At 44.5% G+C, this 19,425-nt stretch overlaps 1 protein-coding gene across 2 annotated transcripts; it reads right to left on the bottom strand.

The window, feature by feature from the left end:
* Positions 1-564: 564 nt before the first annotated feature.
* On the bottom strand, positions 565-3,950 carry LOC105057646 (uncharacterized). Of its 2 annotated transcripts, none has more exons than XM_073251333.1 (6): positions 3,718-3,911; positions 3,285-3,434; positions 2,626-2,712; positions 2,394-2,519; positions 2,205-2,297; positions 565-883 (listed from the first exon to the last, which is right to left on the bottom strand). In XM_073251333.1, the coding sequence occupies exons 1-6, from the start codon at positions 3,776-3,778 to the stop codon at positions 801-803; spliced, it is 600 nt and encodes a 199-aa protein (XP_073107434.1). In that variant the 5' UTR covers positions 3,779-3,911; the 3' UTR covers positions 565-800. The 2 variants fall into 2 exon arrangements, with proteins under 2 accessions (XP_073107434.1, XP_019706850.2); XM_019851291.3 differs by having other exon boundaries at positions 566-883; positions 3,758-3,950.
* Between the last annotated feature and the right edge of the window lie 15,475 nt (positions 3,951-19,425).

Genomic DNA, 19,425 nt, shown 5'->3' with positions numbered 1-19,425 from the left:
TAATTAAAAAAATTAAAAAAACAAAATATCACGAAACGGTGCCGTAGCCAACCCCACATCGGTCTACAATACATCATCGTTTTAACCTTCAATAATGCCAAAAGGATTGGGGATGCAGCTGATCCCCTTCCATCATAAAGTTGCTCCCTCAACCTTGGCAGGTTCGTAAGTTCTGCACAACATCCTAAACACCAGGAGCTTTTTAGTTCTGCTCGAAGATGCTGGTAAATTTTCCTTGCATTGGTAAGCAAAACTACGATGGTAGAATAACAAAGAGCACATATATCCGCTTTGAATGGTCATGATGATTTGAGGCATGTTGGATAATTTTCACTCAACTGGTTTCTGTTAATTTTGGCTTGTTATACTGCTGATCATGCACTGTCTTGATCAATGGATATCATTTGCTAGATCGGAGTCATGGAATGAGCTGATTGCTGGGGCTTGCAACTTCTTCTAGGATAAATGCTCTGCAATACCTCTCCTTGCTTCTTTTACTCATCATATCCTTCTAAGATTATGCTAAGTTCATCCGCTTCTCTAATATGCATACATAGACACAAACATACAATAGTACTTGGTCCAAAAACAGCCATGTTTTATACTTTAATCTCAGAACACGAACTCATGAATATAAAATGATAAAATCAACACCATCCAAACCCACGAAATATGGGTTATTCCTTTTTCTTTTTTCCAACAATGAACACTCGACAAAAGAGATAAGGAGGCAAAAAAATTAAAAAAATTCTCTGGGGTATGCTACTTAGATCGCCATGGGCCAATCTCATGCTGATGCTTCAAAGTTCCATTTGCATTGTTCGAGTTACAGCTAGCCATACCATCATGATGTACAACCATAGAGAGTATGCAGTAGAGGAACCTGGTGGAAAATACAACAGCATATTAACCAAGAAATCATCAATTTCAGCAAGTCTAGTGGTCCATTTGGTCGGAATATGTCGGATTATGGGATAATCTGATAATTTTTGGGAATCATTTATTGAAAAAAATGATTGCAGAGGAAATTAATTTTTATTATGTTTAATTTGTGAAAAAATTAATTCAGAAAATGATACTAGAAAAAAGTTAATACATTTGGTTGGAGATAAATCTATATAGGAATATGTTCAAATTTATAAATATATTCTTCAATATAAAATAATTTTTTAATATTAGGATAGTATTGCCATCTCTAATTAGTTTTTATATAATGATTATGATCACATAACTTTTTTACATAATATCATCTCTACCTTAATTTTTTTGTAAGAGCTCTTTATTGAATGAATTTAGAAAGATATTAGAACAAATTTAATGATTATATATGCAGTTTTATTAAAAATATTTTTATCAAGTATTAATTACCATCACTCAAAAATTTATTAAATATAAATGTCTCCATAGTATTTGTTTTAACTCCTTTTTTTTGGAAAATAAGCATGAGACTCATCAATTTTTTTATTATCTCTCTCTTCTATTTTTTATACCAAACATGATAATTTGATATGAAATTCATGTTTGCATGCTAGATTACCTCCAACCAAACGGATCCTAAGATTGAGCATGCAAGAGTTTAGTGCAGTATTTGTCTAAAGTGTTTAATGAAAGGCAAAGGCCTTAACTTTTGAAAGGGATAGCACAACTGTTTGGGGATCTAACCTAGTCGGCCTAACCAATGAAACACTTAATTTTCAATAGTTTGAAGCAGGTATCAACTTCCAATAATCCAAGGACCAAGGTTTTTTTGACCTGATTTTTGTAATGTTTCCTTGGTCTGTTAGGTGGCTAACACTAACTACGGCTGCAACTTGATATTGCCATATAAGAATGCAAAGGATGTGGGACAGCTACATATGAGGGGGATAGCAAAAAATAATCCTAGAATTTATTTTAAGAGCATTTAGTGAAACCATGAACAATTCATGGCATAAAAATAAAAAATCCAACATTAAATTCCAAACAAATCCCCATTTTATAGCAGAGCTAAGCCGCGTCAGGAAGCAGAATTTAGACATTAACAGATCCAAGACCATGGACATGACCACCAACAATGGAGACTTATCACATGACTGTTTGAAACCCCATGATGACATATGTTTTTTTTTTTTTTCTAATCATGTATTGTATCTTGTATGCAGTGGTCTTCATTTTTTTTTCCTTTTTTCCCCTAAGAGTAGAAATAATTTGGACAACTACCTCACCTTCACTGGGTATCTTAGAAAAATTAGGTGAAGATGGGTAGGAGGAATTTGACAAGGTAAACCCCAGGTTTATGCAATCTGCCCCAAGAGTACCTGCAAGCATCATCACACTACGTTAACTACATGTGCTATTCCATGCAATTATTATTATTATTATTTCTCTACTAATTAGAAGTCATGAAGCATTACAGTCTCTGAAGCAAGGGAGGCTGGTGACATTCAGAAGATTGCTGAAGCCCTCATTGCACTGGCAGTGGTGCCCAAAACCGGATTTCCTTACACAAGTTCCGTTCCCACACAAAGACCAGAAGCATGCTATGGTAAAAGAAAGCAGAAGAAAACTTGAACAGTTCATGTGGGAGCATAATTCGATGATGAAGGGGATGGTAAGATTCAACTGAGTAAGGGGTCAGATGGTTACGATCGAAAAAGGAGAAATCAGCAGGTTTTGGTAACGGTTGGGCTGCCTGAGCCATGGAGTCGTTGTAGCAAGCGTAATCAAATGTACCTGAAAATAAAACACCACAGTATGGGGTGAAAAAAAAAAAAAAAAACTATGGTTACAGATATTACTTTTGGTGAAAGAACTGTTTGCTTTAAATCACAAAATCTAGTTTGCAGTGAGTTTACTTAGAAGCCTTGACCTAAGAGTCCCCAGTTAATCATCCTCGTTAGTTTAATGTCAGTGTGATAGTTTATTCTCACCTTTAGAACCTTTTTATCAATTCATGCACTTCCTTTCTTGATTGGGACCAATAATAGAAAAAGACAAAAATAAAAATAAAAATACTGGATATCTTTACACAGGTTTCTTTTTATCAATTAGAAACCAACCATATCTAATCTGACTTGTATCTGATCCGACCCTACCCAATTACCACCTACATCTCTCGTTACCTCTTCTTTGATAAAAATACTACCCCTGCTTCCTCCCGAGCCTCATGCTTACTAACCAGTCTTGTTGAGAAAAATGTGGGACTGCTCCCTTAAATCTCTCTCACACTAGCCTCGTGTTTCTGAAGAGAGAGAAACAGAGAAGGGGACCAAAACACTCTCATTATAATACAATACAAATCTTACAGTTGGGCATGATACAGGGGAGGAAGCGGAGGTGGTCCTGAAATCCAAACTGAGTCCAGCCCGGGTCGCACTTGCACTCGAATCCAAACATCGCATTGGCTGAAACCTGGCAGGTTCCCCTCCCGCATTCCACACCATCACATATCTCATCTTATAAAAAAAATAAAAAAAATAAACATTAATCACCATATGAGAATCGGCATTAGTGCATGACCCATAGAATACAGAGAACAACTGTTAAGACCTGGAATTTGCTCGAAAAAGCTCATTAAGATTTGGCAGAGAAGAGATGCAGCCTTATAACCATTCGAAGGAAGGAAGGAAAAAGAATATAAGATTAAAAGAGATTCAGATGGGAGAGAGCTTTACATTAAAAGCAGAAACTGAGTTTGTCTAAAAGATTTGAAATAGAAACAGAAGTGAGAAATGTTACATGAAAACCATCTTGTTTGGAGAGGGGCAGGAGGACGTACTGAATCCAGGTTTTGGCACATCTTCTGCAGCAGCCCTTGGTGGCAGTAAGGAAGAAGAGATGGCTTGGATAGCCAACAAGGCAGCAAGCATAGCCCACCCCATTTCTTAGTCTCCTAATTCAGTGAGAGAAGTGGGATTTTGGAGGGGGTGGTGGCGTTGAGGGGGTAGGGGAGGTGTTGAGGGGAAGTGGATGTTGGTGGCAGTTGGGAGGATATAACGGAGATTGGAGATGTTGGAATTTGAACTCTTCTTCCTACATTTATTAAATGGCTTTAAAAGACTAGCTTCTCAGGAACTGATTTTGATTCTGGATCCCAATACAATGTATATTGGTTTTATCTATTTTTTTTGTTCAATTTGAGATTATGGGTTTGGATTCGAGAGGCCAGAAGGGTAAAAGGAGGTAGTTGGCGGTGGTTGCATGGGTAGAAAGACTACCAACTTTGTTAATAATGAAGAAATGTTAAACTTCATACATGCTTTGACGTAAGTCACGTAACAACCTTTTTTTTTTTTCATCAAAAAAAGGCAACCTTTTCTTGTGTTTTTCCCAGGTGAGGTAATAGGGGGGATTGTACATATCTTCCGTGCGGAAGAAGGATTCATCTTCCGTAGTGCGAATCCACCACTGGATCATGCAGTCATCATTTCAAAATCTATGCAGCCAAATGAAATGAGGGAGTTTGGAGTGCTTTGCGATTTGTATAGGGCATGATCTAATGAACGATGTTGTGAAAGAAGATCAATTATTCCTTCGCACGAAGGACACAACCTATGAATATCGTTTATCAAAATAATGAAGCCAGTCTTAAATGCTAAACAAAGATATGCTTAGCAATAAGAAAATGTTATACATTAATACTTGAACTAAAATGAGAAGAGACGCAATCAGAAAGAACATCTTCAAAGAAATGTGGATTTTGTCAGACAAGTCTGCTTCATTTTCCTATCTTAAAACAAGCTACGTTCATAGAAGGGGCCTGTCTTTATAAAAGCTAGGAAGCGACCGAGCGAATGCAGGAATTCATTAATAGGCCTTCCTTCCGTCCGTTAGCAGGCAGCCTACTTTTATATATGGGCACGTGGCCATGTGGGAGGGCTCGAACGACTTTGAGAAACCTCTAACCTGCTAAGCTCCAAAACCAGCAAAAGGGCATTTTTATTTCGTAGCTGTTCTGTGCCATCTTAGCGAGCATGGATGACTTGGATTTCTCCACTGACAATCTATTTTAGCCTACATGGCAAGTGCGGTAAATAGCTCAAAGTTTGAGATCATTTTCATACTAAAATAAATGATAGATTTTGTTGCGGCCAATCCCCTCGTCGCCTGATCGCCGGGAAACGAGTGCCTGCAAAAAAGGAAGTCCACACTGACCGGAGGCGGCTCCGGCGGGGACCCTCCGACGGTCAAGTCAGAGAGGTGGTTGGGCAACAGTGAAATGAAGACAGAGAGCTCAATCGAGAGAGAGAGAGAGAGAGGGAGCAAGCCTGTGGTTTCGAAGTCGAAGTCCAGGTCTCCTGCACTGTTGCCTTCCCCGATTTATATAGTGGAGCGTGGTATGGCGCCGTCATTAATGGCGCGGACAATTGAGGAATTATCAACTCACTGTAGACTGTCAGAGTCGCCGTAAAAGTATCCCATCGCCGTGGGGCTGTCAAATCACTAGGGTTGACAATGCCCCTAGGCGGCAGTGCCGCATGCCGTTGTCAGGGCTGACAGTTTATGGCAGTCGTACGGCGATCGGAAGAGTCGACCGACCCTAGGTCGGTGGCCAGCTGTGCGGCGTCGGATGGAGGTTGGGGTTCCTCCGAAGGCCAGCCGGGCGTGTTGCGAGAATCGGCCATCAGACTTCCAGGTTCAGTCAGTCGGGAGAACGGAAAAAGTATGCCCGACCGACACATCCTCAGTCGGTTAAGGGCCGTGAATTGGCCGGTGATGGCGTTCGGTCGGTCGGTCGATCGATCGGGCGGTCGGATGGTCGGTCGGTCGGTCGGCCGTCGGTCCGTCGGTCGGCCGTCGGTCGGACGGTCGGTCGGTCAGTCAGCCCGATTATAAGTCGGTACGGGCGGGGTCGGTCGGTATTCCCCAACAGTTGCCCCCCTCCACTCCTAAGTCGGACGGTGCGCTGACCGATGCCTTCATTTGGGCAGCAACGCCGGGCGAAAAGGAGTGGATTCGTCGTATGCCAAATTCCGACCGTACCGCGGGTTGATACGATGTCAGGCGTCTCATGAATGCCGAGCGATTCACTGGCGTCAGATGTCTAGTCGGTGTCAGATGCCCCGTCCCATCGGCGTCAGGTGTCATGTCGGCGTCGGACGTCCTGCAGGTGTCGGACGTCCCGTCGGTGTCAGACATCATGTCGGTGTCAGACGTCTCGTCCCATCGGAAAGGAGAACCGCCGTTCCCGCCGTCCCTTCGGGGATACAAAACGTCGCGGCCTTTACGCCACGTGGCGTGCGGCCATTGGGACGGGTTCGTTGGAGCGGATGGAGGTGACGTGGCTCGATCTGAAGGCAGGTGCGTCGAACCGTCGGACCGACGGACGGCCCGGATGACGCCACGCGGCAGGATCTGGGGAGTCCTCGTTGGTCATGCCTTCATCTCGACCGTCGAGGGGCACTATATATACAGGGTCGCCCCCACTTAGTTTTTTATCCTCCTTATTTCACTGTCGAGACTCTGCCCGCGAGAGTCCTTGCTCCAGGTACCCTCCTCTGCCTCTCTTTTCCTTTGTAGTTCCTTCTCCGTCGTCTTCTCCGTCTCCTTCTTCTTCTTCTTCTTCGGCCATTCGTCTGGACCCATGGCCAGGACGTCTCCACGAGGTGGTCGGTCGGGAGAGCCGACCGACGATACTCGGTCGACCCCGGAGGTGGAGGTTTCTTCACTTTCGGGGCCGAACGTCGATCGGCTCCGGGAGCAGTACCGCATCCCGGAGCAGTTTCGGCTGTTCGCCCCTGGCGCCGATGGTCGGGTCAACAGCCCGCCCGAATGCCAGGTGGCCTTCTACTTGGAGGACCTCCGGGCCAGCCTTCGCTTCCCGGTTCCGGAGTTCGTCCGAAATATTCTCGACTATTACGGACTGTGCCCGGCATAACTCGCGTCGAACTCGGTTCGACTGATAGTCAGCTTTGCACTCCTGTGTCGGCTTTTGCCGACCGAACCTCGGATCTCCCTTTTTCGAGTCTTCTTCGTCCTCCGACCCCACCCTAAAGCCCGAGGGTGGTGGTACTTTGTTCCTCGGAAAGGGCTCTCCTTCATTACTGGTCTTCCATCGTCCATTCACGGATGGAAGAACCAGTTCTTCTTTGCGTCGTCTTCCGCTCCTTGGGGATTTTCCGTCCGTTGGGGGAATCCCCGAACCGAGCCGAACGAGAACAGTCGGGTGGAGGCTGAAGATCAGGAGGACTTCCATCGGCTGAAGGATATCTCGGTGCCGAAGCAGAGCGAGCTTGTCACCGAGTAGGCCCTGTACGACGCCGGCCTCAGCCCGGTCCCCCGTTTAGGTCGGTTTTTCATTTCCCTTACCCTTCTTTCTTCTTTTTATTTTTTTTCTTTTCGGCACTGACCATCTACCGTCCTTTTCAGATATGCCACCGAGGACACGACTGACGGCAGCCGACGTACGTCAGTACGCCGTGAGGAAGAGGCCGGCGCAAGGTGCCGGGCCGTCGCAGCCTCCCAAGAGGCCCCGTGCGGCTCCGCCGAGCGAACCGACTGGGTCGGAGGCGGAGCCGGTCATTGCACTGTCAGCGCCGACAGTGCTCGTCGAAGTCCCGTCCGAGGGACCGTCGGGCGAAGGCGCCGCTTCGCCTGAAAGACAGGCTGTTGATTCCGTAGACGGTGCACCGACCGCCCAGTAGGCGGATGACGACCGGGAGGAGGCTCGCGGACCCGAGAGACCGGCGCCTGCTGCCGTCGCACCGTCGGTGGAGAGTCGATCGGGCTCAAGCCTGCCGTCGATCTCCGACGTCAGGGCTTGGTCGTCCGACCGGGGCAAGGCCCCCATGGCATCGGGCGACGAAGGTCGGTCGGCTGGCGGAGGATCGACCGACTTCCCGCTTCCCGAAGGTGCGTCGGGCCTGGCCAACCACGACTTGGCCAGGAAATTGTGCCAGGCGCTCCTCCTTCCTGCCGACATCGATGCAATGAAGAACCAGCGTGTGTCCGACATGCTGTCTTCATTTTATCCGATGATGATTCGGGTAAGCTCCCCTTTCCCTTGCTTTTTAATGCAGCTTCCATAAGTTTGGTCCTTTAACGGTCGGTTTTTCTTCTGTGCAGCTGGTCTTCAACGTATCCGAGTTAGAGGCCGGATACAGAAAGTTCGGCGACATGCGCGCGGCCTGGAGAGACAAGGTCGCGGGCCTTGAGGCCGACAAAGTCATCTTGGTCGACCAGCTGCAACAGTCGACCGACCGGGAGGGCCGACTTGAGGGGGAGGTCTCCCGACTCACAGAGGAGGTCTCCCGACTCAAGGGAGCCCTGGCATCGTCGGAGTCGGAGCTGCAGTCGGCCAGGGATGACGCGAAGAAGAAGTCCCGGACCGTTCGCCGGCTTCGGCATGAGCGAGACAGCTTCGCTAAGGAGCTGGAGGCCGACCGCGAGCAGCTCCGAGTAAGTCTCGGAAACCTCGCCAAGGCCGAAGAAGGCTTATCCATTGCCCAGGCCGACGCGGACATCGCAAAGGCCGAGGCTGAGTCGGCGAAGGAGGCTCTGAGTCGGGCCGTCGAAGACTTTCGGGACTCGAAAGAGTATCGAGAAGAACTTCTAGAGAGCGGCTTCCTCTCGTATCGGGTCGGGTACGAGGATGCTCGAGAAGCCGTTCGAGGCTTGTACCCGAAACTTGATCTCAACGGCGTAGTTCTGCCAGAGTCGGAGGCCCCAGCTGCGGAGGAGACGGCCGAACCAGTGTCGGAAGGCCTTTCCACCAGGGTGGAAGCCGAAGAAGATGCAGAGCCGGCTACCAAAGATCAGTCGGCCCCGACTGCTGAAGTCAGAGCGGATCCGCCGACTATCCCCCACCGCTTCCTAGTGGAAGAGGCCGACTCCGACGATTAGTCGGCTTTGTTTTTCCTTTTTGCTTTTGCTCCGGCTTGTATTCGGGCTTCGGCCTAACTTCGTAAAACCTATTTTGATCTTCAATGAAATCAAAGTTTTTGGACTGAAACTTTTTTCTCTGCTTGTTTTTCTTTCTCTTATGTGTTGTAGAATGTCTTCGTAAGTCGCTAATTCATATAGGTCAGTTAGGACGTTCGACAACTCGTGCCGCCACGAAGGTAGGACAAGTCCTGACCTTTGATCGGCCTTTGATAGCCAAGGTCGTCAGTCGGGTGTCCTTTCCCCAACCGTGAGTCGAGCGCATTTGTTGAGTCGGAAGTCGACCAACCGTGATAAAGGTTCGGTAGTCGGGTCTCTTCCGACGCATTCAGTCGAATGTCGTCCGGTGCATTCAGTCGAGGGAGCACCGATAAGTCGGACCCCGATACCCTCGTGTCGGGTATCTGTACTGCGCCTCACGATATACGATGGTAAGCCGAATATCTTTCGGCCGGCCGTAGCCCGATCGGGGAATCATGAATGCGACTGAGGTCGCATTGTGCGATAGACGGTGGTAAGCCGAATATCCTTCGACCGACCGTAGATCGATCGGGAGTAGCGACGACGGTCGCGCAGGCATTCCGCCCTTCTTTGGTCGGGGCCCGATCGGCATGTTAGCCGATGGTCTGGCCCGAAAGTTCGACCGTAGAAGGAGTGTCCACTCCCGTCAATATGGATGTGTCGGTCCTTGTAAGAGTCCGATGTGTCGTCGAAGGTCGAAGGAGTGTGACCCCCGTCCATGTAAATATATCGGTCCTCGCAAGAGTCCGATGCGTCACCGACGATGGGGTTGTCGGTTTCAGGCGGATACCAAGTCCGAGTCGGCATGTCGGGGCTCGACCTTGGTGGTGAGCGCCGATCATTAGTCGAAGAGTTAGAACTCCGAGATTTCAAACTGGATTTGTATTCTGACTGGACAGGTACAAAGTTCATTGGTGATACAACTTCAGATTGTCGGTGTTCCACATCCAGGGAATAGGCTTCCCCTCCAGAGTCTCCAGTCGGTAGGCCCTCGGACCATAGGTATCTGCGACCGTGTAGGGCCCTTCCCAGTTTGGAGCCAACTTCCCTTGGTCCAGGGGCTTCGAGACCTCTGCCTTTCTCAGGACTAAGTCACCAGGCCTGAAGAGCTTTGGTCTGACTTTGGCATTGTAATACCGAGCTACCTTCTGTCGGTATGAAGCCATGCGAATTTGAGCCTCGTTTCGCAGTTCGGAGAGGAGGTCTAGGTCGGCCCTCCGACAATCGGAGTTGTTCGGCTCTTGATACCGCTCGACCCTTGTAGACGGCAGTCCAATCTCGAGTGGGATCATTGCCTCCGTCCCATAGGCCAAGCTGAAAGGCGACTCCCCGGTCGGAACGCGGGGGGTCGTTCGGTAAGCCCACAGGACGGAGCCTAGCTCGTCGACCCAGAGGCTTTTGGCTTCATTTAGTCAGGTTTTGAGTCCGTGGAGTAAGGTCCGGTTGGTCACCTCGACTTCACCGTTGGACTGTGGATGCCCGACCGAAGTCAGTCGGTGTGTGATGTGAAACCTTGCGCAGAAGTCTCTGAAGCTTTGGTTGTCGAATTGTCGTTCATTGTCAGTGATGATAGTATGCGGCAACCCGAACCTGAAGATGATGGATTTTTGGACAAAGTGAAGCGAAAATTTAGTGCAGGGGCAAAATGGTAATTTTAAAACTTTTTCAAAATTACTATTTTACAGTGAAATTATTAATTAATCTCATTAATTAATACTAATTAACCCTACACTAGGATCTAAATATGATACAACAGCATGCATTTAAATTTGAAATTCAAATTTGAATCAGTAAACATTTTACAGTACTGTGTTCAGAACACATCACCTTTTGCGGGTAGTCGATCACCGCAATCTGATCACCGTCAGAGGGCTCTGATCGTCACGTCGCAGCCACCCAACTGTCTGGCCCCTGCGGATCATCCACACGAAGCTCCCATCTGATCAGCTCCTCACGAATGCTAGTTCGTGATTTCACCCTTTTGATGGCAGATGTTGATCGAACTCCTTCGATCGATGTGTGCCGACTTTTTGGATACTCCGGATCATCTGCACAGTTACTTGAGAGGTTGATGGATCTCTCTCTGAAATTTGGTGGACTCACGACACTCGTGGCACACCAATCTCACTTCCCGAACCCTAGGTAGAAACCCTAGGGTACACACCAAAAACCCTGCGCCCAATTTTCTCTCTTTTCTTTCTTTTTCTCTCGGAAGGTTTTGGACCTTCACCTTGCGCAGAAGCCTTCCTCACGCCCCAAAGTTTCTCTCCTAATTTTTCTACGCACGTCCCACCTTTCTTCTCTTTTTAAAACAACGTCGAACGTGTCTTATCCGCGTGAGAGGATAAAGACAAGAGGTTACACATTTGAATTCAAATCAAATTTGAATTCAAACGAAAACCAACTTATCCCTATCCTTTTGGGCGTGAGAAGAGAAGGGGTGTGGCTCTTTGTGCGTGGAAAAGTTTCACGAGAAACCTTTTCTCATGTAAGTAATGTGGCGCACAAAATGGATAAGGATGAAAGGGCAAGTGATAAGTTATCCATTCAAATTCAAACATGCTTTGAATTTGAATGGCTAACTAATTAATTTATCCATCCATATGGCGCACAAATGAGGACGTGGGGAAGGGTTTTACGTGAAAAAAATTTCACGAGAAGTTTCTTCTCGTGAATTCAAATGGGTGCAAGGAAGTTGGGTGACGCAGGGAATTTAAAACAAGGTGGTTTGATTCAAATTGAGCCAACCTAATTTAAAATAGGTTGAGCACAATTAGACCAAATTAAACCCAACATAATTAGACTTAATTAGGCTTAATAAAATTCTAATCAAATCAAGAATTAACTAAACCTAACCCCTGATCAAATCAGGGACTAAACCACCTTAGCGATTAGGTCAACATTTAACCTAATCGGGTCAATCCAAACTGAATCCAATTCAATTGGACTTGATCCAAAAAATAATTACTCAATCAAATTGAGTTAATTAGTGATTAAATCACTAATTAAACCTCTCATAAATGTTGAGTCCAAATCCGATGGGCAATCAGGCATCAGAGACCATCGATATGAAACCCTGATCAAAGAGTTCAAATTTCAAATTCAAAATTCGAAATTCAAAATTTTGACCCCGGTACCCAAAATGTGTGAAACTCATGATTAGAGAATCCTAATTCTCAATCATAGAGTTCCAGATAGATAAGACTCATAATCAGCCATCAGATCAGAAAGGAACCTCTAATGTGTGTGACCCCGCAGGTTCGAACCTAAGCCGGTAGCACAGGAACCAATTTCTGTACTAATCGAAGTGACCATCTAGCAATGGTACCCGACGACCGGATAGGTCGAATAATCGCAATCGCAACATTCAGAACCTACGTGAATATGGTTACCGTATAATTCATCCCTTTTGATCCCTGTGTTTAGGATGACTCAAAGTTAAACTGTCAACCCTGATGATATCATCCGAATCGTGCTCAACTCAATTAGTCCTGTGACTCCTCACTAGGACTACCCTGGCCAAGGTTTTGCTAAATTGAAACACGACTGTACACAGCTCCTAAACTGGAGTGGTCAATCCCATCTTGACACACGCACCGACAAGTCAAGTACTTGACTACACCCAGCAACCTTCCGTCACTGAATTAGAAATTCAGGTAGTCCAGTGCCTAAGTGCAGTGAGTTGCTTGCAAGTCACCGTGGCGGTCTCAGGTCGGAGGGACATTTATACCCATATCCCATCGGAGCAAATCTTGACAGCAGAAATAGCTCCGGAGTTGGTCACGTTCAGTGCAGATGTACCATTACATTTCACCTGTATGCCATACCAGTATTTCCACACTCTTTGGTTATGAGGACAACCAACCCATATGGCACACAACGACCTATGCTCGATAAATGTTATCGTCCTTGGTAACAACGTATCATTTGGTCGCGAACATGTTTAAGGACTAAACGACAAATCCTCCTTTGTCGAGTCTAAATAGTCCTAAGGACTTCACCACAACACAGGAGTTCATTAGAAGATGAAACATTTGTGATGAAAAAATACCAAAATAATTTTTATTTATTTATAATTCATGTACTAATACAAAAGGAGCACAACCGTCAACAGGCTGACGATTGGCTTTGGAACACTATTCCCAACAATCTCCCACTTGGCTTAAAGCCTATCGGTGCAGTATCTAATACCCATCTTCGACTTGTAGTCATTGAACTCCTTCACCGCAATGGCTTTAGTGAATGGGTCGGCCAGGTTCTCCTTTCCGTCGATCTTCTGAAGGTCGACGTCACCTCGATCCACGATCTCCCGGATGAGATGGTAGCGGCGCAGAATATGCTTCGTCCGCTGGTGTGCCTTTGGTTCCTTCGCTTGAGCAATGGCTCTAGAGCTGTCGCAGTAGAGCAGAACTGGACCAACAAGGGAGGGTGCTACTCCGAGCTCGGTGATGAATTTCCTCAGCCACACCGCTTCTTTGGCAGCATCTGATGCAGCAATATACTCCGCCTCGCATACTGAATCAGCCACAGTGTGCTGCTTGGAACTCTTCCAGCAGACAGCCCCACCATTAAGGGTAAAAATAAATCCTGACACACTCTTGCTATCATCTCGATCAGACTAAAAACTAGAGTCTGTAAACCCTATAAGTCTCAAGTCCGATTCACCATATATAAGCCACTGGTCCTTAGTATTTCTCAAATACTTCAAGATGGTTTTAACAACCTTCCAGTGATTCTCTCTTGGATCAGATTGGTATCTACTCACTACCCCTAGTGAGTATGCCACATCTGGTCGTGTACATGTCATGGCGTACATGATAGATCCCACTGCCGAAGCATATGGAATCCTACCCATACGCTCTCTCTCTTGAGGTGTTGTCGGACAATCCCTCTTCGAGAGAGAAATTTCATGGCCTATCGGTAGATAGCCTTTCTTAGAATTTTCCATGCTGAACCTTTTCAGCATAGTATCAATGTACGTGGACTGGGATAAGCCAAGCAACTTTTTGGATCTATCCCTATAGATCCTCATCCCTAGGATGTAGAAAGCTTCTCCCAGATCCTTCATGGAGAACTGTGACGATAGCCAAATCTTTATTCCCTGTAATGCAGGGACATCATTCCCGATTAAGAGAATGTCATCCACATACAATACAAGAAATACTACTGCTGGACCATTAGCCCACTTATAAATGCAGGGTTCTTCTCCGTTCTTAACGAAGCCATACGTTTTGATCGTCCTATCAAAACGTATGTTCCAACTCCGAGATGCCTGCTTAAGTCCATAAATGGACCTCTGTAGCTTGCACACCTTAGACTCATCTGTGGATGTGAACCCTTCAGGTTGTATCATATACACCTCTTCGTCCAGCTCTCCATTTAGGAAAGCTGTCTTCACATCCATCTGCCAAATTTCATAGTCCAGATGGGCAGCTATCGCAAGCATAATCCGAATGGATTTGAGCATTGCCACAGGAGAAAACGTCTCGTCATAGTCTATACCATAACGTTGACGATATCCCTTGGCAACCAGACGGGCTTTATAGGTCTCCACCTTTCCGTCTGCGCCCCTCTTCCTTTTGAAGACCCACTTACACCCTATGGATTTTACTCCTTCGGGTGGGTCAACCAATGTCCACACATCGTTGACCTTCATGGACTCCATTTCGAATTTCATGGCCTCTAGCCATTTCTCAGAGTCAGGTCTCTGCATTGCATCCATGTAGGTGATCGGATCCTCATCGTTTTCATCAAGTTCGATAAGATCACCATCCCGGACCAAGAAATCATAATATCTGTCCGGTTGATGTGGTACTCTACCAGACCGCCTTAAGGGTGCATAATCAATGGGCTCCGGATCTGATCTAATCAAATTCAGTTCAGGTTCAGTAACATGTGTCGGTTTTTTCACCTGTCGAACTTCGTCAAGTTCGACTTTAGAGGCAACAGTTCCTTCACTAAGGAACTCCTTTTCTAAAAAGATTGCCTTAAGGCTGACAAACACCTTTTGCTCATCAGCAAGGTAGAAATAATACCCTTTGGTCTCTTTTGGGTACCCTATAAAATTACACTTGTCAGACCTAGGTCCAAGCTTGTCTGTAATTAAACGTTTAACATAAGCCGGACACCCCCAAATCCTAAGGTGCGAGAGTACTGGCTTACGTCCTATCCATATCTCATATGGCGTTTTGGCTACAGACTTACTCGGAACTCTATTTAGAAGGTAACAAGCCGATTCGAGCGCATATCCTCAGAGGGAGATCGGCAGACCAGCAAACCCCATCATGGATCGAACCATGTCTAACAGGGTCCGATTCCTCCTTTCAGACACACCATTATGCTGTGGTGTTCCAGGAGGAGTCCACTGAGAGAGAATCCCATTCTCCCTTAGATACGTCAGAAACTCATTGGAAAGGTATTCACCTCCTCGATCAGATCGAAGAGTTTTAATACACTTCCCAGTTTGTTTTTCTACCTCATTTCGGAATAGTTTGAACATTTCAAATGATTCCGACTTATGCTTCATTAAATAGACATACCCATACCTAGATAGGTCGTCTGTGAAGGTTATGAAGTAGAAAAATCCACCTCTTGCACTTGAGCTCATGGGTCCACATATATCAGAATGTACCAGACCTAAGAGTTCACTGGCTCGCTCACCTTTTCCAGTAAAAGGTGACTTGGTCATCTTTCCAAGAAGACAGGACTCACAGGTTGGAAGTGATTCACAATCACTAACTTCAAGAATTCCTTCTTGAGCCAACCTGTTTATCCTGTTCTTATTGATATGACCTAGCCTGCAGTGCCAAAGGTAGACTTCTGACACATTATCTATTCTAGAGCATTTACCGAATTTTTGAACCACATTAACAGGCTGTGATAGTAAGTAAATTCTATTATTTAATTATCCAACAAATATTGTAACACCATTCAAAATGATATTGCAAATATTTCTTTTTATTAAAAAATCATAACCGTACATGGCCAAAAGGCCTACAGAAATAATATTTAATAAAAAACTTGGACAATAGTGACATTCACTCAGAATTACATTACGAGAATTGATTACAAGACTCATGATTCCTAAAGCTAGAACTGGAATTTTGCTTCCATCTCCAACATTCAGGAACCTCTCGCCTTCATCAAATCTCCTACTGACCTGCAGACCCTGCATCGAATTACAAATATGATAAGGGCTTCCGGTATCCAATACCCAGGCAGTAGTATCACAAATCGAAAAGTTGCAAGGAGTTATCATATAATTACCTTGCTTCTTCTTTGGCCTGTTTGGGTCCAGGGAGGCAATGTATTGAGGACAGTTCCTCTTCCAATGCCCGTGCTTCTTGCAAAAGAAGCACTCCGCCTGGCTCTGGTCATGCTTGCGCTTCTTGGTCTGACCCCGTGCTACTGTCCCAGCATGAGATTGCACCTTCTTATTTTTCTTCTTCTTGTTCTTCTTCCCCTTCCCAAAGGGTTGACGACGAGAAGAAGACCCTCCCACTACATTCACCGACTCCTTATGGAGTTGGTGATCCTTCTCAAAGTTCTGCAGCAACCCCAACAATCCGTGATAGTTTACTGCAGGCTTTGTCATTCGAAAATGAGTAAGGAATGGGAGGAAGGACTTGGGCAAGGAATTAAGGATCGCATCCTTACCGAGCTGCTCGTGCAGAGGAAAGCCCAATTTGCTTAGGCGCTCAATCATCTCGATCATATACAGTACATGATCAGTGACTGAGGCCCCATCCCTCATCCGAGCATTGAAAATAGCACAACTAGTTTTGTGCCTTTCAACGTCGTTAGGCGTGCCAAAGGAGTCGTTCAACATTTGAAGCATCTCCTGTGGCTGGGCGTTCTCAAACCTTCGGCTGAACTCGTCCTTCATTGCAGCCAGCATAATACATCGAACGGTGGTGCGGTCATTGAGCCACTTCAAGTAAGTGTCTCGGATCGTTTTACTAGCGTTCGGAGCTGGCTCCTCAGGTGCTGGATCCGTTACTACATAAAAGATCCGTTCATGCTCAAGGACGATTTTTAATTTTCGATACCAGCTATCGAAATTGGGTCCCATGAGCTTGTCATTATCTAATAATGACCGGAGCGACAGGGTAGTGGCCATAGCTGCTTAAAGAAAAACGAGACCTCTATTAGTACATAAATTAATACTAAAGACTTGGACTTTAGTCTAAAGTTTTTCCCAATATTTTTACAAACTGGTAGCCTCATCCTCCAATTCGAGAAATTACTTTAATTCCTTAATGGGTACTAGAATCCACACAGACTACACACGAGCCCAACTTTGGTTGGTCAACCCATGTGCATCTATGGGTAGGTACTTAACCAGTTGTTTCTCTAAACAACTTCTAGTAATTTATTTTGCCCCAGAACCTAATCAGTAGGCTTTGGCCTCCACTGAAAAGATCTGGTTAGGTCCAACCATTAACATGACTTAATTTAGTGAATCGGACCAATAAATGATCAGGTCCGACTTTGGCCGGCCAACCTAACGACCATCAGAAAGACTCAATCAAATTATCATATTATGAATAATAATTCCATTAGCTAATGAGCACCAGGCCTTTGGGCCTCCAATGATCATTGAACTAATGGACTCATTATCATTCACTTAATGGGAGGCTATGACTTAGTTATCATTATAACTTAATCATTTTAGGGACCTAATAATTTTGAGGATTTTATTAAAGAATAGTAGAGAAGAAATCATCCAGCCAATTTCAATCCTCCCACTGACTTCACCAAGTCAGATTAAAAAGGATTTAATTAAAGCTGGCATTAGGAGCACCTAAATCAGTCATACTGATTTACCTAATGACATGGGTGAGCTCTAATCACCAAGTGATCTAATCAAAATCTAACTTACCAGATTGGCCAGGTAAGTGAGATCAGTGGTGGAGATTTGCCATTAACTCATCAATGATCGAATCAATGCGAGTAGCTCCCGCTTAAGAACCACTGGTCAAAACTGCCGAACTTACCTTAGACACCAACCGGTTCATTAGTTTTAATTTTGATCAACTTAGTAAATAGAGCTCCACCGCGTAGCCATGAATTAAGTCCATCTTGGTCTAGTTAAAGACATGGACCCATTCAACTACAACTATTGAAGTTGAGTCTAGAGTATCCTTGACCTAATCTAATTCAACTTTTGATTAGATTTGACCAATTACTCCAATTAGTCCATTTTTTTAAACTAACCTTAGGTCTAACCCAATTATGGACCTAATTCATCTAACCCATTGATCCAAAAGTTTATGCAATTGTCTTAGGTCTTAATTCACAATTCTAGACCTACTAGACAACACTTAATTCTTTTAATTAAGTACTTGGGCTGATGGGTCAGGGTTTGGCATTTCGAAAATAATTTTCAAATTTGAAAGATTTTATTTTTCTGTTCACCAAATGTGTTAACTCATTTCACAAACGGGTCAGCACATTTTATAAACAGCAATTCTATTGCTCATTTCATAACAGAAAATAACTCAAAATAAATCATAAATTTTTTTTTAGATCTAATCTAACATATTCATGATAAATTTCTTAATTAAGTCCTTTCGCTGCTTCATCGGCATGGGATATAATTGCATCGGCACCCCTACCGCCATAGGAGACCCCATCGAATGGGAAGAGAGGGCCTTTAAACCCTATTTTTCTCCTATGACCGGACGGCCATGGCAACCAACCCAATTAGATTACTTGCTACTTGGATCAAGTATATCTAAATATACAAATTTCAAAATTTAAATTTTGAATTTTAAATTTCAAATTTCAAATTTTAAATTTCAAATTTGAGATTTCAACCAAATTTCAAATTTTGAATTTTCAATCTTTGAATTTTAAATTTTGAATTTTGAATTTCAAATTTCAAATTTCGAATTTCAAATTTCAAATTTGAGATTTCAACCAAATTTCAAATTTCAAATTTTGAATTTTGAATTTTAAATTTCAAATTTCGAATTTCAAATTTCAAATTTGAGATTTCAACCAAATTTTAAATTTCAAATTTTGAATTTCAAATTTGAAACTTCTAACAAATTTCAAATTTCAAATCTTTTTGAATTTCGAATTTTGAATTTTGAATTTCAAATTTAAACTTATAGATTACACCTTAATCTACGCATGCATATGTATATCATATTCTAGAACCTGCTCTGATACCAATTGAAGCGAAAATTTAGTGCAGGGGCAAAATGATAATTTTAAAACTTTTTCAAAATTACTATTTTATAGTGGAATTATTAATTAATCTCATTAATTAATACTAATTAACCCTACACTAGGATCTAAATGTGATACAACAGCATGCATTTAAATTTAAAATTCAAATTTGAATCAGTAAACGTTTTACAGTACTGTGTTCAGAACACATCACCTTTTGCGGGTAGTCGATCACCGCAATCTGATCACCGTCGGAGGGCTCTGATCATCACATCGCAGCCACCCAACTGTCTGGCCTCTGCGGATCGTCCACACGAAGCTCCCGTCTGATCAGCTCCTCACGAATGCTAGTTCGTGATTTCACCCTTT

Source organism: Elaeis guineensis, chromosome 2, assembly GCF_000442705.2.
Source record: "Elaeis guineensis isolate ETL-2024a chromosome 2, EG11, whole genome shotgun sequence".
In the NCBI taxonomy this organism is placed as follows: Eukaryota; Viridiplantae; Streptophyta; class Magnoliopsida; order Arecales; family Arecaceae; genus Elaeis; species Elaeis guineensis.
Note: the sequence above shows the minus strand (reverse complement) of the source record. Positions and strands in the feature narration are given on the sequence as shown.